The 26,170-nt window shown below is 45.6% G+C and overlaps 1 protein-coding gene across 4 annotated transcripts in view; it reads right to left on the reverse strand.

The window, feature by feature from the left end:
* Positions 1-26,170, reverse strand: part of LRRC63 (leucine rich repeat containing 63) — a 418,560-nt gene that overhangs the window by 103,180 nt on the left and 289,210 nt on the right. For all 4 annotated transcript variants that reach the window (XM_069640387.1, XM_069640384.1, XM_069640383.1 and 1 more), the window contains one exon: positions 17,022-17,120. In XM_069640387.1, the coding sequence (XP_069496488.1) occupies positions 17,022-17,120 (99 nt within the window). The remainder of the gene's footprint in view (positions 1-17,021; positions 17,121-26,170) is intronic.

Below are 26,170 nucleotides of genomic sequence, written 5' to 3' on the forward strand. Positions count from 1 at the left end.
GCATCCCTGTATAGTGCAACTGCTAACAGAGATGGATTTGGACAGTTCATCCCCTAACCTTAATAATGAGTATAGGTAGTGATAACAGGCCTGTATGCTGCCAATAGATAATGTTGGGAAGGTGGGACGATCTTCTTAGACCCCCAAGTGCTTTAGAATGAGGCAGAGGCCTGGAAGCATGCAGTAGGGGCGGGGGGAACGTACAGGTCCAATGGGGTGTCCTCGGGGGCTACAGTGTGGGGAAGAGAACGCATGCTGTAAGTTTAGAATACATTGGGAGTCAAACGCCATCTTACATATGAGCGAACATATTGAAATTGAGGCCCAATTCTGTACTACGACTAAGCCCACAGCCCAAGGCCCCAAACATGGGAATGGGTGCGTTTATGCGGGAATAGGTTTTATCTTGGGCACTGGTGAGAAAGGCCAGAGCGGAAGAGATTCATCGACCTTTAATTGTCTCATGTGGCCAGCATTCTTATCCAAGGAGGAATGTGCCCTGCAAGGCCATGAGGGGGCTAAGAGCTCCCTGCGAAAAGCAATCCCGCAAGAAGGAGGGCACAAGCCTCCAACCTTCCCACGTCCCATCTCTAAGTAATAGTGGTCAGATGCCCTCATCCCAAGACCCCAGCAATCCAAGACATCAGCCAATCCCAGGCCACCGACCATAAAACCTTTAGACCCCAATCGAAACGAAAAGATCCGAAAGTAGGAATCAGTTGAGTTCACCAGAGGCCACGTCATTTGTGCTGCAAGTTGCGGGGAGGGGCAAAACAACAAACCTAAAATGAGGGAGGAAAGCTTTGGATGGGAGCCGACGTGTCTGGAATCAAGTTGGTGTGCGTGTGTGTGTGTGTGTAAGTGGACCTCAAAGTATCCACTTAGCTCTTGTCTGCAGTTCCAGGTGCACCTTATGACAAACATCAAAAGTATTGTTTTTTTGGCACACAATGATCAATTAGTGGTAGCTCTATGCGGGAAGAGGCCAACGTGGGAGAAGATGGACAGCCGGGGCTGGGACCAATGGTCTGACATCCCTTATGAAGCAGGTAGCCTATGTGTAGGGTCTCACCAACCAGCCACTCGGATTTGTACCCTATGTAATGTACGTCATTGATGATGCTGTGTGCTTTTTTTTAAGTGTTGCTCATGCTGATTTTAGCAGAAAGTTCCGTGGCAACAGAATACTTTGCTGGTGCAGCTTTACTTTTTGAGAAATAACACCTTGTTCTCCTTGCAAGAGATGTGCTGGGCCTTTTTTTCCTAATGGGGTGTATTTTAACCAGTGTGAGCATTGAGGGGTTTCTCTACAATACTCCCGGCAAACTAAACTTTGACATTGACACCCAGTGGAACTTCCAGTTAAAATTATCAAATGGTTTTCTCTGAATTGATAAACCTTCAGGTTGGTTGGCAGTTCCCCGGGACAGCAACATCAATCAATCAATAGATGGGCCAGATTAGTGTGAGCGTTCGACACAAAGCTGTGCTGGTGATCGCTGATGATGTTACTGACCTCTGCTATCCATCCAACCGCAGCAACCTTGGAGTATATTTTACATTTCGGATTCAACAGAGAAAACTGATGAAATGGCAACTAGATTTAAGCTTTTTGGGAATGGTAATTAGGCTTCCAGGATCCTGTAATTTGATCATATCTACAGATCTCTGCATCCTCTTTCAGAAGCATTGGAAAGCAGAGGTCCCGGAAGGTGTGCTAAACCTCAAGGTGGAGTTCATCCAGGCCTTTTGATTTGCCTCTCGGAAGCAAACGGGGGGTTAGGATAACCTCTTCTTCAGGGATGTGCATGAAAATAGACCTTGATTGTTCCAGCAAGAGGGACCGAAGCTCTAACGAGTACTTTGATATGTTTACATCACTGGGAGAGTTTCACTGATTATACAGATTCTCATAGTAGTCTGTGAAGAGCTCCCTCACAGCATGGGGTAATATACCAATCTCCCATTATTCGTTATGTTACCTAGAATATGTGCTTCCCATTCTTACCCTCACCCAATTGGTTAATACCATGCCCATACTTTCCTTTGCAAGTACCATACAATCTGTAGAAGAACTTGCCTGTCCGGATACAATTCTTGGAAAATGGCAGCAATGGATGCCTTTGTCAAAATCAGTTCTTCTTGTGATCTTACATAGTAAATGTAATTCTCATATGCCTTGGAATAATTTCTCTCAATTATATAAAGTCTTCCAACCCAATCTTCTCTTGCTACACTATTGGTGTGGTATGCCTGTATACAAGCTGTAAAACCAGTAACCTAAAAAGAGTTCATAGCGTTCCAAAGTATTTAGCTGCTTGCTGATCTCATGTTAGTATGGGGATATTCCTTTACTGAAGCATTTATGCAAATATCTCCAATACATATTGATCACCAGAGTGGCATGATGATAAAAAAGAGATTTCCTGGAATTCGCATGTCATGACATGCAACCACTCCACCACAATATAGAAGTGATTTCTGTAATATTGGCTGTGAGGGGATGAAAAATAGGAATACGCACTCATACCAAGATTAAGGGTTTTCCAAGCTTCTATTAAAGCCAAGCCATCTGATTTTGGAGACCTATCTCCCTTTCGTCTGTGGTCTACTGCAAGCTACTGCGAAAGACTGATCCATCACTGCATCTGGGGCCAATTCAAAGTCACCACCCATTAACACTGCAGAGAGCCTGGACTCAATCTCTCTGTCTGAAATGTTAGCCTTGTCTTCATTGGGAGCATACCCAGAGATCAAGAAAAAGCCCAATCACTTAAACTCCTGGTTTGCAAATACATTCTGATCTGCTGCATGGCCAATTATCTGAACATTGGGGTTAAATAAAGGTTTGGCAAGCACCTTCACCTATGCTGTTCGGGAGGGGATTAGCAAATCACCTACTATGCATAGCCGAAACCAAGCTCACGCTTAGAAACCTTTCCCGTTATTAAGCGCGTTATAAAAGAACAATTATAATTATAATGCAAATGTCTCCTCTTCCAAATGGTAGATGCATCTTTCACAAACAGACAAAATCAGCTTTTGTATCTCTCAGATATGTTGCCACCAAATAATACTTATAAAGAGCATTACATCCTTGTATGGTCCAACAAAGGCTCTTCAACTCCCACATTTATACCGATAGCTCTTTTCCTTGCACCTCTTCTCTTGTTGTCCTCGGCCATAAAGTGAATTAGCAAATCTCTCAATGTCAACATATCTCTACCTGATATTTGACTACCACAGCAGTCCTCTATCTGTTCCTCCTCCCTCCATCCCCCTGCACTAGCCAATTTACCACCCCTGACCGACCATCCTGCCTGCTGCTATGGACCTCTGAGGTAAATGTCCAATTCACGGCTCTCCTCATCCCCAATTACAACTTATTATCCTAGCACAACATGATCCCATAATACCAGCTATCATACTTTAATAAAAGGGTATCTACGTAGGAATAGGCATACATTGAGACACACTGAACACCAGCACAGTGTTCCACTTGGGATTAGGAGGGTTGCCAAGACAGGGTGTTCGTGATCACTATCTTATATTACAGATGTTGGTACAAGGTTAGGTTACTCAACTGAACCAGGATCTTCCCAAACAAACAAATAACTATCAGGATTGTTGCGTCGCAATAGTGTTAAGGACCTCCCTCGTGGGGACCTCCACTTACCCAATGTCTCTTATGCCAGATGCGGGTAACTAGTCCCTCCCAGCATCCATGGCACATGTTCCAATTCAAACAGTTCAAGGGGGGGTTACCTCATCCCTCCCTGGTGCTGCAGCTTTAGGGTGACCCAAACCATTTGTCTTCTTGTCCTGAACTAGATGGGGTCCTTGTGGGGTCCCGTACCTCAAAACTCAGATCCTTATGAACAGGCAAGTTAGTGGACAAGGCAAGCACGGAGCACTAGAGTGGGATGCCAGTGATCCTTCTGGACTTTCTCCTGGGCTCTCGCTTCGCACCTCTCTAAATTTACCAAAGACTTCCTGTCCCCAGTTTATACCTCTTCCCACCATCTGATCATGCCTAGGGCCAACCAGACCCATTGGAACCTCCCTGCTCTTACATATTAGGTGTTGGAACACACTACTTCCATTCTAAGCACATCCTGGTGCTATAGCTAGCATAGTGATTGCCAGGTCTTTCATGTCTGGAATGGCACTGTATTCAATTTTCAACTGAAGATCAGGTGGTTTGGTTAGGTTTTCAGCCTGACAGGTACAGTGTTCCATTTCACTGGAGTAAGGACAGAGTAGCGTTTCCCAGCCATCCTGTGTTTTTCTTTTACTTCAGGACATTAATAAGAAACTTATCTTGAGAATGCTAAGGTATTGTCTGAATATAAGGAAACATACTGGATGATAAAGCAGTGGATTTAACGCTTTAAACAGATTTATGAATAAAGTAGGTAGATTTATTTCAACACTATTTGGCTAGAGAATGAAAGTCCAATATAAACATATCAAGGCTGGTCAGATGTGATTAAATCCGCACAGACTCGGGAGTAGCCTGGTCACCGTGTTCTGGACTCTCTGCAGGCACACACCTATGTCACTGAGAGCCAAATATGAATATTTTTGCCCAAATTAGGGGAAGGTTACAATAAAGGCATTCACAGCACTTTATATGCAAAACAGTAGTGTCAGCAGTAGTGTTAGAAGGCGTCCAAGTCTTTTAAGGTGAAAAAACATGACTTTACTAACGATGTGGCCTGAGGAGCCATTGATTGATCATTTAGGTATCTTTATGGATGAGAAACAATCGTATCATTGATAACATCATATATGACATCAACAATGCTAGAATGCCTTAAAGGAAAGATGACATTTACACTGTGTTTAGGGTATGTAAACCGTCCTAGGTATGTTCTTAGGCAAATCCCAGGCAGTACAGAGGGATCCTTGTTTCAGAAAACTTTCTTTTGAAAGTCTACAGTTTGGCCGTGCAGTTTTGGTCGAAATCAACAATTACATATACATATAGTTGTATATGCATATGTGCATGTGGAGGTAGGAGAGTAGGGGCGTGGAGGGTCGCTGTATGGGTTAGGGAGGGAAATCATGGGGGGAAACCCCACAACAACAACAAAAGAACTATTGGTCGAATTGAGGCCAACCAAAAGTGCATGACCACAGTACAGACTTTCAAAAGAAAGTCTTTTAAGACGGGTAGAATCCAGGGGTATATATAGAGGCTGCATCTGCAGCATGTAAGAAATGTGCTCCCTAAATATAGTACTCACAGTGCATTTTTGCATGCCATGCTGCGTGGAGAGGGTCAAAGCTGCAGCCCATGCCACACATGTAGTCCCTGACCTCAGGAGACTGTTGTTCTAGAAACTGGGTTTGGGGCAGGGCTGCAGTGCATGCCCAATATATGATTATCAAAGCTCTGGGCTCTTGGCAGATTGGTACTGCATCTAGGAAATGAGCACATGTCAAACCACAAGCGCCATGTACACATTGCATGTAATTGGGGATTCTCTGTTGGGGTAAAGTACCATGGCCTGTGGGTATTATGAGAGGAGAAGAGTGGTATAGGCATGGCTGTACCCAATGGTCTGAGCAGTGCCAGACGGAACTAATATAGAGTCTAATGTCATGCTGGGTGATGAGATTTTTTTCTGGTGAGGACAGTGAAACCATCTAGCCTAATGATAATGCAGGGTTTCAATCACATGTTAGCCCACACTCTCTTCTTAGTCGTGTGGTATGCCAGAAGAAGGACTGTTTATGCCAGAAGAAGGACCCGGACCAGAGGATGTACTTTTCAATGTTTTTTATTTAACTTAAAGAAAACCCATCACTATCCCTATTGCTACAGGGAGATTCTCTACTTAATAAACTAAACTAGGGTGCTCATTGTTAGTAAAATAAAAAACCCAAATTAGTCCTCTGTCAAACCTGTTCACTAACAGGCCCTACCCCTTACCAACCCCTAACAGAAAAGATGGATTACCCTGTACTCATGTGTTGCTTCATATAGTTTCTCTAGGTGTTCAGGGAATTTCCCTGGAAGTATTTCCACTCTTCAAATGGTCTCACAGTTCTGCTCCACTGTCAATCACTGACTGGTTTCCAAACGTTCAAGGAACGTCTCAAACACAAAGGGCCTCATTACGACCCAGGCGGTAAGTTACCGCCTGGGTCGTACCTTTACCGCCATGGCGTAAACTATGTTTACGCCATGGTGGTTGGCGGACTTACCGCCCCATTCCGAGGTTGGCGGGGCGGTAAGTCCCCAATCCCCAATCCCCATTTACCCTTCCCCATTCCCATTTCTGCCCCATAGGGCATAATGGGAGTGGGGAAGGCGTTAATTACGCCACCGTAAATTACGGTGGCGTAATTAACGACAAGGTCCCTTAGCGCCATGGATTTTAAAATAAATCCTCCATGGCGCTAAGGGACCTCGGAATCAGGCGGTAAGGGTCGGCGCTGTTTACGCCGCCGTAAACCCCTTACCGCCTGGGTCCTAATGAAAGTCTTAAGCCTCTGGGAATGCTTCAAAGTTCTTAATTAGAGGGATATTTTCTCTATCCGTCTTCTCCAATTATCTGGATTCTTTAGTATCCTCAAGACCGGGACATTTCAGTAGTTCCTACTTAACTGTGTTTCTTTATGGATTATTTTATGGATTACTTCCCTTATGGTTAATATTAGTCTCGCTTCCTTGCCACTGGTTTTCTCTCTTTTACAAGCGTTGAAGACCCGGGAAGACTGTGTGCCTTGATTCTGGAAGGGCCTGCGCCTGGTAACGTGGGATTCTCTTGAGCGGTTTCCAATGGCTTCCAATCCTATCTCGTATGCGAGCAGTTGTGGTTTTCCGATCCGCTGGGTGCACTTGACCCCTTTGCTTTCTCGTCCTGAGTGGGAAAATTACCTCTTTTGCTTCTGCGGCTCAGCGTAGTATTAGGGTCCTCTTGGCTAGTGAAGGGATTGCTTCGCTCCCTTTACCTAGCTTCTGCAGTTATTTGCGGGCTCCCCCTAGGGTAGAAGGGACGAACACTCTGGATTTATCACAGTAGCTATGGCAGAGCACTCCGGTATCACTCAAGGGAAGAAGGAAGGCTTGTGGTGAGGTACAGTCAGCCACAAATACAGTACAGGAGGGATCTGCAACATTTGGGCCCCCGGATGTTTTGGACTACAACTACCATTAGTGCTATCCAGCATATTCAATGGTGAGGGATCATGGGAGTCATAGTCCAAAACATCTGGAGAACCACAGGTTGCAGAACACCTACTGTACACAGTCAAACTAAAAAAATATAAGCTCAGTTACAATTACACAAATAGTCATTATCAGTTCAAATAAGTACTTTGGGTTAGACGCAATACACAGTTAACCATAGTGTATGTATAAAATAAGTAAAAGGGCCTGGGGAGACCTTTCCTACGTCTATACTAAATATTTGACCAATACATGGTGGTACATAAACTAAGTACATATAAGTCTGAGAAGGGTGAAAGAAGTGATCCCTGGACACAAGTAACATGCATTACTGAGCCATGTTCAGAATAAACAATGGCAATAAAGGAACAGTCAGTCAAAGTAATTCCTGCAACCTTTAGTACACTGTAGAATAAATAATATACACATAGACCATACACTCAAATTAGTACCTTGAGAAACTGAAGGAGTACCAATTCTCAACAATTCCCAGATGACCGCCAGAAGTTAAGATTACGTTTAGGCTCACAATGCAAGACCTCGATGGACTCATTACATTCCTTAAAATGGATAAATACATTATAACCAATTCTTAGCCATAGTAAACACATACATTTCAATAAAGTTACTCGTAGGATAAAATGAGCCAAAGTCCATAAGCAGAGACAAAGTTATAGGATAGGATAAACCCAGGTAAATTCATGTTATATCCATGGGCAAAGGAGCAACCCATACCAGAATTACAATGTCAGGGAGGGAGGGAAGGAAGGAAGGAAGGAAGGAAGGAAGGAAGGAAGAAAGAAAGAAAGAAAGAAAGAAAGGAAGGAAGGAAGGAAGGAAGAAAGGAAGGAAGGAAGGAAGGAAGGAAGGAAGGAAGGAAGGAAGGAAGGAAGGAAGGAAGGAAGGAAGGAAGGAAGGAAGGAAGGAAGGAAGGAAGGAAGGAAGGAAGGAAGGAAGGAAGGAAGGAAGGAAGGAAGGAAGGACAAAATATACAGTCGTGCATTATGGGACTTGAAGTCCAAAAACATTTATTTTGAAAACCATGAAAGAGGAGTCTGAGCCCAACTGAGGAAGACTCCTGAGGAGTCTGAGCCCGACAGAGGGAGTGCCTGAGGAGTCGAGAACGAGGCAAAGCACGAGAGAAGGCTGTACTTCCAGGGCAGAGGCAAAGGGCTGTACTTCCAGGGCAGAGGCAAAGGAGGCGAAGGGGAGCGAGAGACCAGGGGGCTGAATCCAGGAGGCTGGAGAGTGAAAGCCCTTTGTCGAGAGACTGCTACCGCCTAGACGCCAAGGGGGCTATGCAAGCCAGCCCAGCAGAGAAGAAGAAAGACGGCATACAATGCTACAAGGTTACCAGTGGGCCATCCCGGGTGAACGGCAGAATTGGGGAGGCACTGAGGCGATAAAGGGTAACAGCATTTGACTCCAACATAAAAACAATACGATAAAGGGAGACTCCTGAACCCAGCCGGTGAGTTAATTGAAGCAGTGAATGTACGTTTGGTGGTTTGGAATGTTTGCAACATTGAACATGAACTTTGCTTCATGAAAGCTTCAAGTACCAAAAGACCTTGGATTTAATACGTTGTGAATCGAAGTGTTCCTGCAACGGGTCAAGCCAAACCCTGCGCACATTCAAGTCTTCAATACTTGATTCAAATTGGCCCGGCAGAGGGAGACTAATTGTGTTAATAAAGTGATCTGAGCCCAGCTGAGGGGGATCAGGGTGAATAGTAAATCATCTAAAGTGAATACTTGTGAAAATTCGAAGAGGAAAAGAACTTGTTGTTTTTTTGGTTGCATCAGACCCTCTGAATGAAGAGACTTTGATGAGCGAAAGACTTTGATGAGCGAAGAGACTTGCGTACAGAAGGTCCTGATGCTAATGATTCAACTGTATCCTCGTGCTAAAGAAGCCAGAGATTGTGCTACGCTTGAGTGAACTGCCTTGTTTCGTGCTGAAAACGTGGGCAAAAAAAGGCCACCGGCCTGAACATCCTGAAATATAATTTTTTAACACTTCTTTCTTTTGTCATAAACACTACCCCCCCCCCCCACTATTCGTATTTAGAGGTAAGGATTGGCAATAGGTTTATTAGCATAGGCCCATTTATTTTGACAAGACACCACTAGGACTGCGTTATTATTATTTGATGGTCGTAGCTTACTCCCATCTGTAGATTTAGAATTAGATAACTGTTTTTCAAACCCTTTTTAAGTCAATAAACACCCCTGAACTGTGATCACTTGTGTCTGTCATTTTACTGTTGATACCATGGTTTCCTTATAGTACCCCACAGACTACAAGTTGAATCAATGATAAGAAAAGCATCATGAGGACGAAGGGACACGGACAAGGAGATCTGGGCAGCTCAAAAGGAAAGAAAGGGCAGCCACCCACTAAAGAATGAATCCAGCACAGGAGCAATGGTTGGAGGACCCAGGGTGGGCCACAAAGGAGCAGAGACAGAATACTGGTGACCCAGCACTCTTTTCCTGGCGACAGAGGCCCCCTACCTCGAAGTGCTCAGTCCAAGAGGATTTGGCAAATAAGCGATACTGCAGTGACCCATGAACAGTCCCAGCTCGGGACAGCCAATACAGCTATCCTGGAGGACTATGAGGACAGGAAACAGCCCACAAAGAATGTCCTGCAGCCAAAAGATGGCACCGGGGCAAACACAACGATCTTGGCCAAACCTGGTGCTACATAATAAGCAGCTGATCTCTGTGGCAAATCTTCCAGCAATTCAGATAAAGATAAACTGAGGAACGCACAGGGTCTACCCAAGTGTATCCAGTCATATTATTGGTGGAATAAACTATTTAAAAAATAGATAGCAAAAATATAGTTTTTTTAAATATTTAGTTTGAAGATAAATGTGATCACCAATTATAATATGACTGGATACTATTCTAAAGTAAAGACTTTGGGTGTGGTCGTTTTGGGCAATGGAAGGAGCTGTAAAGACGGCTTAGGTTGTGTAAAGGTGTAGGATGGGGTGGGAAGGGGCAGTAAGAGGAGCATCAAGGGGTGCCCCCGATAAAAAAATAAATAATATGTAACACATTAGACAATTTTAATAATAATAATATGTGAGGGAAATTAGATTCTACATATTGTTTAACTGTCTTGTTATGGCATGCAAGTCCACAAGATGGCACAACATGGTAGAGAAACAATATGTGATACGATGACAATGCCTAAACGTTAATTATCTAAAGAACATTAAAGTTGATTTATTTAAAAAGCTGTTTTTCCAGTGATTAAATTACCTATATCCCTCACCAGGATATGCACATTCACTCAAGGGCTTACCTAAGCCAGACTTTCAAACACACACAAGGCAAACACACAAAGGTGGAAGACAGCCAACCAGGCTGGCCTAAACAAAACTGCCAAACACAGAGGTACAAAAACACAAGGTGAGTGACCATTCTGCATCCTGAGAATACGTGTTTAGGATGTGGCCATAAGGAGTTGTTTACTCCTTTGAGAAAACCTTGCACATTTGAGACGTATGTTTTGACCCTCATTTTGAGATCTGTATACAAGTTTCAGTGAACACTCTTGAAAGTCTCCTCAGAGAGCTGTACCGATACCTTTTTTCTGTTAACCAAGTGTGGATAAACATACCCTATAATTCCTACAGAATAGAAGAAAGGTTTGGGATGATATTCCCTAAGAAAAGGAAATCTCCTTTACAACCATTTGTGGTACATATTAGACTGTGGATATTTTTCTCCCACTCCTTAAGGGTCCGCGTTATTGAATACGTGTGGCAGACAAAAAGTGAAAATAGAGAAGATTTATTACCAGTTTAAACACAAGAAACGCTACACCCCTGATGAATGTCCTACATTTGTCTGTGTTCTATGGACAGAAACTTGTGCACGTTGGGTTTTGGAGAATAATAACAACGTTCATGAAATAAGAAAAATAATTCCAGTGTGAAGTATCACACGGTTTTTTGATATAGAAATTAGAAAAATCAACCCACATTTCTGTATTCCTTGTGTTTTGTGGTACACATGTTTTATATGTTTTTTACTTAGTTTTATGTAATGTGATCATTTTATGAATGCCAAAATTCTAATTGTTTAATAAAAATTGTATTTTTGTATGTATGAAATTTGGTTATGAGATATACCATTTGTTATTTACCTTTGGGTTCAGACACCTTATAATACATCTTCTTTTTGTAGAAAATATGGCAGCAAACCAGGTTATACCAGTTTAAACCACTATATAGAATGCAGGGCTGGACTCACAATAAGCCCATGTAATCACAACAGCCACTTTAATCATGCCTCATGGTCCCCGAACCAAATATCTAGGAGTAGGTCTTAAAAAATATATTAGTACCTCAATGGCTGGAATACTGGCACACTGGGTTACTAAAACGGTTTAAACAGGTTTAATGCTGTCCATCCATGGTAAGACCTTGTAGCGTCCTCCCCTCTTGCCCGAGAGGTCGCTTTATTTGGTTACCAAGGCATGTCTTTGTAGTGTTCCCCCTCTTGCCACATGAATCTCTTTAGATCTTACCAAGGTATGCCCTTGTAGTTTTCCCGCTGCCTCTTGCCCTAGGGAATCACTTTGCGTACAACGTTCTACCTCATCTGGGTCCTTGTCAGGCTTGATTAATTATAGGCCCCCAGGCAAATGCATGCCTCCTGGCTGTGAAACTGATAAAGGCTCTAGTCATGCTCTCCGGGTCAAACCTTCTCTGTAGTATCTGTGGCTTTGCAGCTCCCACCAGGATCAGTGATGATAGGCCCAGAAAGGCAAATATCTTACTTTCTTAATTCAGTATCCTCTGGCTCCTGACAGCTTCTTGATCAATATTGAATACCAGGGTCGCCCCTGAAAAAAACATACGCTTTCGCTTTGACCTTAAACGGGCTACAAATATTTAATATTTGGTTACAAAGTTATTTCAAATCTCCTATAACTCAAGTCATTTCAAAGAACACTACATTAATTAATGGCGAGAGGAAGGCTGTCCTTATCAGGACTCCCATTTAAAACCTCTCAGACAGGGTGCTGCTCAGTAACGTTTTTTTCTGTTCCTTTATGAACTGAATGCACTTTGTGCTTTTAATGTGTTTACTGTGGTTAAATTACATGTTGCTTTAAGGATGCCGGTTTCCGAGTAGTCCTGTTGCTTTTATCAAGTGGGCGTGACTTGCCTCACTTTCATCCCGCTTCAGGGATAGATGTGCAAAGGCCCTTACCCACGCAGTGGTCGGGTGCAGCGGGCGCTCTTAAGGCAAGCCCATCTGTGCTTGTCTGTGTGTCGGCTGAGGAGGGCCATCATCAGATATGTTACTCCAAATCCTACATTGCTGCACTCGCCCCTGTTGCTACTATATTTCCATCAGGTTGGAGCAATGGCTCCTTTGTATCTGAAGATATTTCTTCAGGCCTACCAATCAAAGAGCTGCTCTGCTCAGGCTCCCTTTCACTATTGCTACTAAACACCCGCTCGCTCCCAGCTCATGCAGATGAAATAAGATTCCTGCTCGAAGATCGTCGCCCTGCATTGTTATGTCTCATGGAGACGTGGCTGCAGGAGAGCTCCGCTCCCTCCCTTGTGCAAGCTGTCCCTCCAGGGTTCTGCATCCTGCATGCAGACCGTTAGAAACCTCAGCACAGGGGTGGGGTTGCTGTAATCTATAGAGGCAACTTTAAGGTTACCCAACTCGAGTGCTAGCATGCTATCCCGATGGAAACCCTTCTTTTTAGAGGTGTTATCTCTGCCACTAACACATGGCAATTTTTATATTGTGTACCGTCCCCCGGGATCCTTGTGGTAACTTTCTCAAATGGTTCCCTGATTTATTGGCTAATCTTCAGCTACAATACACCCAATTGATTTTGCTAGGTGATTTCAATTTATAATTTGACTCACCTAGAGCCCCAGCTCTTGAACTGTTTGATGATAGTTTATTAGATCTTGATTTTTATCAGCATGTAAAAAGCCCCACGCATAAATTACGTAACATGCTTGACTTGATTTTTGCCAGAGAATATTTCCTGACTATTCAAATTATTGAACCTATTTTATGGTCAGATCAAGAAAATAGCAGGTAAAATCTGGCAGCGGTCTTGGTGCAATGCTGATACCCAAAGTATGGTAACCTCGATCCGTGCCAAATGTGGCACGGCCACTGTAACTTCACTGTCCCTTCTTTCCCAGTCATTCTTAGAAACCGCCAATGTGGCGGCCCCACTATGCCTAGTTCAGCCCCGTTTACCGCCTTCTGAACAATGGTTTACGGACCCACTGAAAGCTGCTCGTCTTAAACTTCACCAAGCCGAATGAAAATGGCAGAAAAACTATGATCCCGCCAAGAAAATGCATTTTAAAGCCTACTCTGCAACCTACTCTGCCGCCATTAAAGCAGCCAAAGTTTTATATTATACCAATAAAATTGAATCCACACTATGTTCTCAGCTGTTAAGGATCTCTCTTCTTCAGAGAAACTGACCCCCAAGGCGGTCCCTACTCAAGAACTATGTAACGCTCTGTCACAATATTTTATCACAAAGATTAACACTATTCGACATAACATCTCTATGACAGCTGCCGCAATTCCCTCTATTGTGCTCAATCCTCCTCTTTCTGTTAACTCTACTCATTCTATAACTAAAATGTGGTCAACTTTTCCTAGATTCTCTGAAAAGACAGTTCTAGCGGCCATCCAAAAAATCAAATATTGCTCTCCATCTGATGCCATCCCCTTACGGGTTATGCAGGACATCGCCCCGAATATTCTATTCGAGATCACTACTGCCATCAATGACTCCTTTCAATCTGGGATGGTCCTGCAGGAATTGAAGACTGCAAGTGTTGTTTCTCTCTTGAAAAAGCCTACCCACGATCCTACAGTATTATCCAACATTCGGCCTATTTCTCTTCTTCCTCTTCTATCTAAACTTCTTGAGTCACTGGTGTCACCCTTGCTCTCTACATTTCTGGAATCATCCAATCTTCTGGACTCGGCACAATCTGGCTTCCGCCCGGTCAGAGGCACTGAGAGTGTGTTGGTCGCTGTCCACGATGACATGGCCAGGCAGGTGGAGTGGGTGCCCTGATTTTGTTAGATCTTTCAGCATTGTTCGACATGGTCGACCACTCCTTCCTGTTATCCCGACTTGCCCAATTTGGTATTTCTGGGCAAGTGCTGGCATGGTTCACGTCATTCCTGGCGGATCGTACTCAGACCCTCTCTATGTCCCCATTTCTGTCTGCTCCTTGTCACCGCAGTTGCAGAGTGCCTCAGGGGTCCTCCCTGTCTCCAATCTTATTTAATATCTAGATTTGCGCCCTTGTATGTTTGATCCGCTCCTCCGGCGTCAGATGCTACTCGTACGCTGACGACACCCAGATTCTGATCCGATTGGATCTCGATCAAGCTAAGGTGTCGTCGTGCCTACGGGAGTGTCCGGCGGCCGTGGGAGAGTGGATGAACTGCCTGCAATTGGATAAAATTAAATGGAGACAAAACTGAGATGATGGTGGTGGGTTGTCCTCCTAACCCCACACTCTGGGTGTCTTCCTTCTGGCCCGAATCTTTGGGCCCTCTACTGGTTCCTGTCAGCAAAGTAAAAAATCTGAAGGTTATTCTCTCGGCCACACTGACCATGGACAAACAGGTTACAGCAGTTTGTCAAGCTGGTCATTTCCAGCTTAGTGTTCTTAAGAAGGCTCTTCCTTTGATTCCAGCCTCACAACGTCCACCTGTGGTGGCGGCCATGGTATTATCACGATTAGATTATTGCAATTCATTGTATCTGGCCCAACCTAAGGTCCAGATCCAACGATTGCAACGCTTGCAGAATCTAGTAGCTCGGGTTGTTACTGGCTCCCTCTTTGGGACACATAGCTCTTCATTGGCTTCCGATGACCAAACAGATTGAATTCAAGGCCCTGTGTATAGTGCATCGCGCTCTCCATGGTCAGGGTGCTGAATATATGCAAGCTAAATTCACCCGGTACTTTCCAAGCCATAGCCTTCGATCAGCTTCGGCTGACTGTTTAGTGGTCTCGAGGTTTAAACGGGCCGGGTGGGCGGGCAGGCTTTCTCAGTAGCTGCAGCCGTTTATGGAATAACCTCCTGTTACTCATAAAGAAAACTCCAAACTATCTTGCCTTCAGAAAGGCTGTTAAAACTTACTTACTGTAGACAAATTCAGCTCCGCTCCTGCTGCCCTCCCTCCTCACAGCGCCAAGATACCTTCGGGTGACCGAACGTTTAACAAATAGCAGTAACATAACATAACAAATGGATAAACACAAGAGGCAGTGTTTACACATGTGTCCAATCTTGCCAATGCATTTCGGACCTTGTCCGTCCTCAGGGCTGAACCCTGTGTACCAACACTCCAGATGTGAACTGTGTTTTCATTTATCCACAGTAGATAGCCAGGTTGTAATATTCAACCCCCTTCCTTAGTCGTACCGCGCTTAAAACGAGTAAATACTCAGAGCCGGCAACGATGCGGTTGTAAGTACTTACAGAGTTCACATCTGGAGTGTTGGTACACATGGTTCAGACCTGAGGACGGACAAGGTCCGAAATGCATTGGCAAGATTGGACCCATGTATGAACACTGCCTCAGTTCAGAATTAAAAAGAATTGTGTTTATTAATTAATGTAGTGTTATTTGAAATTACTTGAGTTATGGGAGATTTGAAATGACTTGTAAACCAAATATTTAATATTTGTAGCCTGTTTAAGGGCAAAGCGAGAACACATGGTTGAGAGTGATACATTTGAGAACTAGAAGAATAATGAGTTTGTGAATAGGCTTTAAAGGATATTACAGTAAAACAGTAGCACCCACCTTTTGTTAATATTTGTTATAGCTTCCTGGTCAATGTCATCCAGCAGTCATGCAAGTGTGATCTCCCTTACAGTGTGGATTATTTGGCTTGGGTCACCTCCTGTTTCCAAAGTCTCTCACATTCTGGCCTGTTTGTCTTGGCCACCTCTAGTTTCTCAGCTTTCCTGCTTCTCACATTTAAATAACACAAACTCTCTAGAGCACCATCCTAACACCCTCCTACTCTGGAGGATTTGCCTCTATTTATAATGTGACTTTGCACTAATTGTTCCAGTGGGAGTCCTGGTTGGTTATTAGTTTTGGGTTATGTGATTGGTGTGTGGCTAATGGTTCTACTTCCTCCTCGTGTGTATAGCATGTATTTTCACTGACGCTCAGATGGGATGATTTCTCACACAACATACAGCATCAGGGAGGTCAGGCAGTGCTATTTTCCGGCTGGCAAGGCTGCGATAAAGTTTGTTGGCTTGCTGTCAGGACTACTCATGCAAAGCGTGCACACTTGGTCTGTGTACTTTCCCGCTCCACGATACGTGCCGGCTTGGGCATCTGAAGTATGTTTGTCAAAGAGTCCTGGTCTATGTATTGATTGAAGAGGGGAGCCCCAAACTCTCTGCTAATCTACCACATGTGCTATAATAATGGCAAGCAAACGTTCCCTGAATTTTTCGGGATTTCTTTCTCCACATATTATTCCTTCTTTAAAAAGTAGTACCAAACAGTTTCTCTACTTCCTCCTGGTGGCAGATACCAGAGCATTTCCATTCAGCAATGACTGCAAAGCATATAAGAGGGCTCCTGGGAGTTGGTGGCTTACCTTGGTCATAATAGACCCCAGAGTACCTCTGGGATGATTCCAGAGGTAACTCCATTACACCCAGTATAATTATTTAACAACCTATCAGTGTGTCACGGAAATCAAATGTTTTTCTATGTTCATTTTACAATGCAAAAAACAGGCTTATCTGAATCTCAGAATACACTTACCTCAGTAGGAAATTGATGCAAATCATTAAATGACAAGTTTACATACACCAAAGTCTGGCATATCGATGTCAAATCTGGAAGTCTATCTATGAAATAGGCCTGCAAAAGAAAATTAAGTTTATTATTTCAAAAGTCAACATTTAAGTGCAAAATTCTTTAAAGGACTTTAAAATTGAATGTCTGTAAAATGATTTAGGTGGAACTACCTAGAAAATGCTTATGTTTTATTTACAAGGTATTTTTGGTTTGAACCACTCAGTTGTTAACGGGAAAGCACATGCGTCACATTTTTACCAACGGTACAGTCGATGTAACAAAAATAAACACATTTGTTTGGGTGAAATTCATGTACAATCGGCTTAACTGAGCAATGAGGATGAACAGATTTGGAATCGTGTGTTGCATTCATGAAAGCAAATGATGAAAACGGATTAGAACTGTCTCCCATGAAAACCTTTACAATTAACAAACCGATTTGGCATACATTACGAAAGTGCATCTAATGTTGATACCAAGTACAGGGCCATCTTAACGGTTTTCAGTGGTGTTGGGATGCATGTCTAGCTCCCCTGACCCCCAAACGATTCAAGTTGAGGAAAATATATTATGTACACAAAGAAATTAAGATACGCTGCTGTAGAGGGGAGGAGGGTGTGCAATAGGCAAAGCAGGGGTAGTCTGTGACGACAAGGCATAGTGGATTAGGTGTCCTAAGAAGACCTAGGTGCAGGGGGAATACTGGTGTGTTAATACAATATAGCATTAAAAGTGACAAGAGTGACCAACGTATTAGTCCGCCTCCGTTCCACGGCAGAAAAAACTGTAGTGCTGCCATATTATGATTAAGGCCTAGGTTGGCGCAGTCTGCGGTGAAAGCAGCAGTGCAACCTGGCACCAAGTCCCAAAGCACTTTCCCATCCCCGTTCCCAGCGGAGGCATTAAACAGAAAGGTCTTCAGTCCTGATAGAAAAGCTATCCATTGTCTCATGTTGCAGGCCGGCGAAACCAGAAAGGAATGTGAATGGCCGAGCACGGGTAGGGCTCTGCACGCCCTGGGTGCCGGGGCCAAGGTCTTGTGCTGCCAATACATCCTACCCTAGATTTAAGGCACTAGCGCCCTCCAGGAGGGTGGTCATCCTATTTGAGCTACCAGGTGCCTGAAAACGGCACCCCTAAATCCCTTAAAATCCAATTGATTAGTGGAATTCCAAAAAGGCCCAGGTGAAGACCCAGGGAGGGTTTGCTACTAAGGAGGGAGCACACAGCACGCTGTTCAGTGATTTGTACTACGGGGTGCACATGGTGATGCCAACAAATCTAGTTCTGCCCTGGGGAGGCACAGCGGACGCCTACATGTCTGATCAGGAGAAGTGCCTCTTGTTTCAGAGGGCCAACTTGACCTCGAGAGTATCCACTGAGCTCATGTTCAACTACCAGGTGCACATCACGTGAGTTGCCTATGGGGTGGGGAACATTCTTAATTGGTCAGCGAATCATGTCTACAGAACCCAAGATGGCAAGGACCATGTAGAAGGGAAATGGCATAGATGCAGCCAATCAGCCAAGGTTCTATAGGGAACATATGGTATGTACATAGGGGCTAGCCAATGAGGGTAGGGAATGAACACTGTATATTGGTTGTGTCACGTGACAAAACTACACGCACCACCAGACCTTCTCTTTACCATAGGCTGGTGGAACCAAGGTTCAATCTCAAAACCGCTGGAGGAGCTAGCTTCCCGGTCCAAGCAGCCAAATGATGGCATTCCATCCCCATCCCTCTCAGACAGGAACTTCCTTCCTCTCCTTCAAAGCCAGCATAAAAAACTGGCTCTCCACTCACCACTAAGTTGCTGCTACCTTGCTGTTGCTCATGGAGTATGTATTATATCGACTGAATGTATGTAACCATTTCTCTGTTATCCATGGCTTCCTCTGACCCATATGTAACCAGGGTCCTACGTACAAAATACAATCTCCTTTAAAATGTCTTGTCTGATTTGAACTAACCAGTGCACTCCATGGCAGTCAGAATTAAATGCCCCTACCAACACGTTCTTTCCTTTCTATTTAAGAAATAAACCTTGTTATCCTTGCAAGAGGTGCACCAAGAGGATTTTTTTTTACTTTCTGGTTGTTGGCAGTATGCCCTACAAATATGGTGGTGACCCTGACGTGATCCCCGACCCTTCACAGGGACAGAGGATTCCTGGCCGCACATCTGGAGAGGCCACGCCTACCTTCAGCGACGAGTCCCATTGTGCACAAACTGGAGTGGTTTACAGGGGGCATTTTACCAGAATTCCTGTCTGTTCTTTGGAGCGGGGTGCTGCTCCCAGATTGCGCAGGCCCTTGATGGGACCCCATGACAGAAGAACTCTGGAGAGCACATAGATGTAAGTGCACCTTTTGCAGGAGGAAACAACGTGGGAGGGGAAACAGGGATAAGCGTGCCTGTTGGCGAACAGGTAGGGAAGTGGTGACAAGCCGACTGATGTGTCAGTGTTTGGTAGAAAGATCACGTGCATTTCGGTTTTGACATATTTTTATTATCATATGGAATAAGAGGACGATGGAGTAAAGGGATCCTTCCCGATTGGGGAAGAAGACAGCGCTGTATCTTTAAGATAAAAGGAGAACAAGGGTAGAGGCTCTGTATACTGAGTGGGCCTAGGTTCCCTCTGCCCGATATAAAGGGATTGTGGGAATGAAAAGTAGTATTTTTGGTGTGCTATATTGGATTTTGTTATTGTATTGCTGTGGTCCAAGGAGGGTTCCTGGGTTGGGGTGTAGAATATGTGGAGCAAAGTGGAGTGTGGGTGTGTGAAAGCATGAAGCGTGCTGGTGCGATATTGGAGTGAGGGCTGAACGGGTGGCATGGCGAGACCAGGGGAGCGAGTGAGAGTGTTTGGACAGGAAGGAGTGGGGCAATGGGATGACTAGGTACTGCTGGATCGGAATCTGAATAAGCAACAATCGTATAGCTAATAGATCAGTCGGTGGCTAAAATGGAGCCAACAACCCTGCTAGAGTATATGTGTGCAGCCGCGCCATTGTATAAGAGAAAAACAGTGGGTGTTAGAGATGTTTAAACCATGGCCTGAACAGGTAAAGAATAACAAGGAGGTCTTAGGACATATGTATATGTTTTTGGCAGCAAAATATAAGAGTAAAAATTGGAGACTAGAAAAGAAGTGTCATAGTTGTGGAAGATGGTAGAAGACTTAGAAGAAGTCCCACCTGGTTGCATGAAGACAGAGGCCGGCCCACTCGGTCATGCGCCCTGACACAAATCACCCCCATGGCCCCATCTGCACAAGAACTCCTTGCACCACAGGCAAGTGCAACATCAGCACAGGTGCTGTAACGCTCACCTGATTCCCGCAGAGGCGCCGGTCTTGACTGGGTGAATGCCGTATCTTCAAAGGTGATGTGTAACACACGGTTGGCTCTTTGGGCTGGACCTCTGTGCACTGTATGTCTGACTCGAAGAGTAAGATGTCTGCAGATAGAAAATATGGGATTAATGAACTGGGGTTATTGGGTGCCTCTCTCCTCTTCCCTTTCTCTGCTCCTGTAGAACCCCAAAGGTTAACACCCTCACCTTAGGTAAGTGAACGCCGAGCTCTCCATCTGCCTCGGGGCAGGGTGCCGTAACCAGTTTCTTCACTGGATAAGGGTGCAGGCCTCTTGACCTCAGAGGACTACTGTCCGTCGTTAACTGCACGAACGGTAAGTTCTGGGCACTTCAAATGTCTTAAAAGTCTTTTGTAATGATATCTCTTGTTTTGCAGGGTTCCGGCGATGGCGGATGGCGGGCTGATGAGAGTTGAGGATCGAACCCGCGTGAGGAATAGAAGCGCCTGGAAGCACGTAAGTAAGCGCTTGTAGCCTGCTTCACGATGCGCACTAACTGTCCCTTTTATCTTGCAGGTACAAGTTCGGAGCTTTAGAGAAGCTGAAGGGTGCTGGAATACCCACTGGATTCGGCGTGGGAAGGAGTAATGGCACGTGAGTAATAAAGTTGCCCAATGTCTTTAAACGCACCTTCTTTTGTCTTTCAGATGCGGGATGCAGCGCCGAAGGCCTCCGGAGCGTGCAAAGAGCTGGTAAGCTTTTGTCTTTCAGATGCCGGAATGCAGTGCGAAGACCTCCGGAGCATGCGAAGAGTAGGTAAGCCTTTGTCTTTCAGATGCCGGAATGCAGCGCGAGGCGTTGGTGACAGCCGATGGACCAGGTAAGAGATGCGCTGCCACTGAAGACCGTAGGGCTAACCTGTTCTTTCTTTGTCTTTGCAGGTGCTGCTGAAGACTGGATTCCAGGATGGTAAGCCTTTGTTCCCTTAGGCCCAGGATCAGAAGCAGAAGACACGATGAGCGTTCTGCTGCAGAGAATGCAGAATAACGCAAAGCAAGATTCATCCATCGGGTGTGGTTTAAATAGCCTCCTGTAGTGCTTAGGTGTCTCCTTCCACAGCCACGCCTAGGTAAGAAAAGAGTTCCTGCTTTCCAGAAGAGTTCCAGTGTTCTGAACCTAGGGAGTGGCTCCTGCCCCACCCAACAGGAAAAGTAGTCCCAAACAGAAGAGGATCAGGGGTTCAACTGGCAGGTAAGTAAGCAGCATGGTCTGCTGCAGGTAAGTCCACCCAAGCATTATGAGCCCGGCGCTTCCAGCGCTGGGACTGGGCATCTTTATGAGCCTGGTGCCACTGGCGCCAGGACAGGGTCCAAAAGGTCCCAATTGGGACTGGCTGGCACTCGGAACCGGGGTTATGGGTCTGCTTCCAAGGGAGTCGGGCAAGTCCTGATCTTTTGGAAGCAGAGATCATGACAGGTGCCCCAGACCATAAAAAGCTCCCAGTAGGGTGTTACTCCACACATGCATCATCAGGATACACAAAGCCAGCATATGTCCCTCTGCCAGCCACTGCTTCGCCCTCTCCCTCCCTACAGGCCCAATATCAGAATCTTCCAAACTGGTAGCGTCTGCAGCCGCATGCACGCAGGAGCAGGGAACTTAAGATCGCAAACCACAAAAAGAGTTGGAGTAGGCATTAAAGAGGACACAGGAGGAGGAATTGGCACGATTGAGGGTGGCGAGGAGGGACGGGCAGAAGGCACCCATCATGATGGACGAATGGAGAGCTGGGGACATATTGTTCCGGCTTTATAGTACGGCCATTAAAGATGTACATATCGAAAAGAAGGACAGGGAAAGAGGAAGAAGGTGGGCAGGACGTTTGGATTACAGGACAGTGCAGTCAGAAGAAGGGATCAGAGGAGGACCTGGGGAGGAGGAATGGGACACAGTGGACGACGTGGAATAGGACAAAGATCCACCTGAGGTATCACCACGGGTGGAGAGCTTGTGGGGAACAAGGTTGACAAATCGGTATGGGCCTATGGCGCTAGCCGAAGGCAAACAGGTGGACAAGAGGAAAATAAAAAAGGTTATTGGGAACGCAGTTTCCACTGTTTCATAAAGGACCACGGAGGGTACAGTATGTGCCATGGCCGCACTTGGATACAAATTATTTGATTTAGGACCAGTCGTCCCTTACAGCAGGGGCGGGGAAATGGATTTAAGCATTCAAAAAGCAAATCGACTGCATCACTCTGGCAGTAGGGGATTTAAAAAGCGTATTTGTTGCTATACTAGGGGACCAGGCAGACATTTGGGTGAAAGCGGGGTATCCTGGAGTGCGGTTGGGGGACGATATTCATGATGGGGCTTACTTCAATGACATTAGAGCACAGGTGTGGACGGCACTGAGACCTTCAGTCAATCATGCAGCGCACAATGCGGGATGATGACGATCCTGCTCGTATATTTTACAGATGCAAGAGATGTGGCGGGCAAAGACGGGCGAGTCACGGGATTGATCAACCCCATTCTTTTATTTTGTCATTAAAAAAGGGCTCCCCAAGGAGGTGCAAAAGGCACTCAACAAGATAGTGGGGATCAAGGAAAAGGGGTGGGCAGAGATACAGTCCATAATTATACATCACTGCAAACAGCTAAAGGAAAAGGAAATCGGACAAGTACAAACAGAGGAAGCCAAACTAGTACAGAAGAAGTTGGCAACGATCTCAGTAGAAGAGGTGGTAGTGGCAGCATTGCAGGACGCACAGATGGAGCATAGGCAGATGCATGGACGACACCTACCTGGGGAGGAGGCTACGAGTGGAATGGTGGGTTTCAACTGCAGTATCAGGGGTGGCCTCAGGAAGGATACTCGTGGGACACAGGGGGGTTTGCAGGAACACAAGGAGGAAGGGAGGCTTCAGGGGGATGGGTGTAACGCTCACCTGGTTCCCACGGGGGCGCTGGTCTAGTCTGGATTGCTGTGGCCTCTTCTAGCGTGATGCGCAGGACCCGGAACACCGATTGGACAGGACCTCCAAATCGTGCTTGTCTGGCCCGTAGGAATATCCTTCTGCAGATGAGAAAGGGGATTAACAGTCTGCAGAATAGTGTGCTAGCTCCCCCCTTTCACCCTTCGTTCCTCTCTAACTTCCTCCAAACCCCGGTTTAAGCTCACCTTATGGTTTGGCAAGATGAACTCTCCATCCTGCTTCTGGTGCAGGGGCGCGCGTTCGTCCAGTTACTTCACTGGTTTTCAGAATGGCGCTGGCAAAATCCACTTGACTTTCCTGAGCGATGCGCCGTAAGTATGAAAGCTCAAAGTTCAAGTGAGGCCCGATTTATGTTGTCTTTCTAAACTGTGATCTGTCCTTTATTTCAGGTGCAGAATGAAGGCGATGCGTCGAGGGGTTAAACTGCCAAGGTGAGTAGTGATGAGGGCGACCCCTCTAAATGTCCTTATCATTCCCCAGAAATGTCTCTTGTCCTTTCCCCATAGTGGCCAGGGTACGGTACCTGCCAACGGGGTGGCGCCGACCCGAAATGTGGAAGAAAAGCCGGTAAGTATTATGGCTGTTAATCAGGCTTTCCTTCTGTGTTCCTTCTGCTCACCTTTTGTTTCTTCCTCTCTCCCCTAGGTGCAGAGATGTGGCGTCCGATGCTGACAGCCGCGATGGAGCCGGGAGATGTCTCGAGGACAGGTGAGTGAAGCGTGGCACTGCAGCGAGCAACGGGATGCTTTTAAATGGAAGTCTTTCTTCAGGGATGCTGGCGAGAAGATTCCGGATGCAGGTAAGAAGTTTGAAATAGTCCTTGGTTTTCACCTTTCTCTTCTCTTCCTTCCTTGCAGGTCTTCCAGGTTCGAGGCGGGCGTGGCTGGAGTCCAGGAGCAGGAGCAGACACGGTGAGCGTTAAGCTGCAGGAAGCAGAACAACGCGAAGCATGAGCTGTTGTCTGGGTGTGGCTTAAATAGCCTCCAAAGAAGTCCCAGGTATGTATCCTTCCCCAACTAGGTATGTATCCTTCCCTGGCCACGCCCGAGTGAAAAAATAGTCCCTATGAAAAAATAGTCCCTTTCAGGTCTCAGGGAGGCCTGAAGCGTGCAGCATGGTCTGCATCAGGTAAGTGCACAAAACACCTCCCTTTATGAGCCTGGCGCCTATGGCGCCAGGACTGATGTCCAACATGAGCCTGGCGCCAAAGGCGCCAGGACTGAGTCCAAAGAGCCCCTATAAGGGGCCGCTGGGCTTTTACCCGAGGGCATGATGCCTGCTTCCGGGGGTGCTGGGCCTGGTGCTCCGGGGTTAGGCATCATGACAGCACTCCCCCCCAAGGCCCCTCCCAAGGTCGTTCCTTCTGGAGGTTTCGGTTTGTTTGGGAAATTCCGATGGAACCTTTTTACCAGCCGAGGAGCATGTACGTGATCACTGGGTTCCCAAGACCTTTCCTGAGGCCCGTACCCTTTCCAATCAATTAGATATAAAAGTTTTGATTTTGAGATCTTAGAATCCAAAATGTTCTTCACCTCGAATTCAGGCTCCCCATCTATCTGAATCGGTTCTGGTGGCTTTGTTAATCTGGTTCCTGGGTGCACTGGTTTCAAAAGTGACACATGAAAAACGGGGTGAATCCGCATGTTAGCTGGTAGATCGAGCTTGACTGCCACTGGGTTGATTATAGCTTTGATCGAGTAAGGGCCTAAATACCTTGGATTAAAAGTTCGAGGCCCCTTGAGTGATAGGTGTTTGGTAGCCAACCATACTTGATCCCCTATTTGGTATGGAGGCGCCTCTCTTCGATGCAGATCCGCATTCTTTTTGTATTTCCCTTTCGCATGTTGCAAATGTGCAGTTGCATCCTTGAAGGCTTCAGTTATCGTAGAATGCAAATGGTCCACTGCGGGCATTTCAAGGCTCAGAGGTGAGTCCAAGTCTGAAGTACGAGGGTGATGTCCATATGGGGTATAAAAGGGGCTCTGACCAGTTCCAGAGTGTATCGAGGTATTGTATGCATATTCAGCCACCCATAAAATGTCCTTCCAATTACCCTCCGATTGGTGCAACATACATCGCAGATATTGTTCAAGGGTCTGGTTCGTTCTCTTCGTCTGACCATCGGTCTGTGGGTGGTGGCTGGTCGAGAGTCTTACGTCGATTTGTGCCAATTGACAACACTTTTTCCAAAAATGAGAAATAAACTGGCTTCCCCGATCGGAGACTAGTATGGACGGGAATCCATGCAAACGGATGATATTTTCGAGGAATTCCTTGGCAAGAGCAAAGGCTGAAGGTAATCCTTTCAACGGAATAAAGTGGGCCATTTTGGAAAATAAATCCACCACGACCAGAATAGTATTGTAACCATTACAAGAGGGCAGGTCCGTGATAAAATCTAGTGACAGGGTGTGCCAAGGTGCTGGTGGAATGTCTAAGGGCTGAAGAAGACCGGCGGGTCTTGTCTTTTGACCTTTGTTTTGGGCACAAACTCCACAGGACATCACGAAAGATTTAATATCCTTTCGCCAGGAAGGCCACCAGAATTGTCGTTTAACCTTTTCCTCTGTTTTGGCAATGCCAGGATGTCCTTCCATCAGGGTATCATGATGACGGGAAATAACCAGTTCTTGCAATTCCTTTTCTGGCAAAAATAAGCGTCCTTGGAAGTAAGGTAAGCCATCCTTGACTGAAAAGTTAGACCCCCTTTTGATCCAATCCTGCAAGGCTGAAGAGTCCAGGAATTGTTTCACTCGTGCTTGAATGTCTTCAAGGGTTTGTAAAGTGGTTATC

This window comes from Ambystoma mexicanum, chromosome 7q (genome assembly GCF_040938575.1).
Source record: "Ambystoma mexicanum isolate Mex_15411 chromosome 7q, UKY_AmexF1_1, whole genome shotgun sequence".
Lineage (NCBI taxonomy): Eukaryota > Metazoa > Chordata > Amphibia > Caudata > Ambystomatidae > Ambystoma > Ambystoma mexicanum.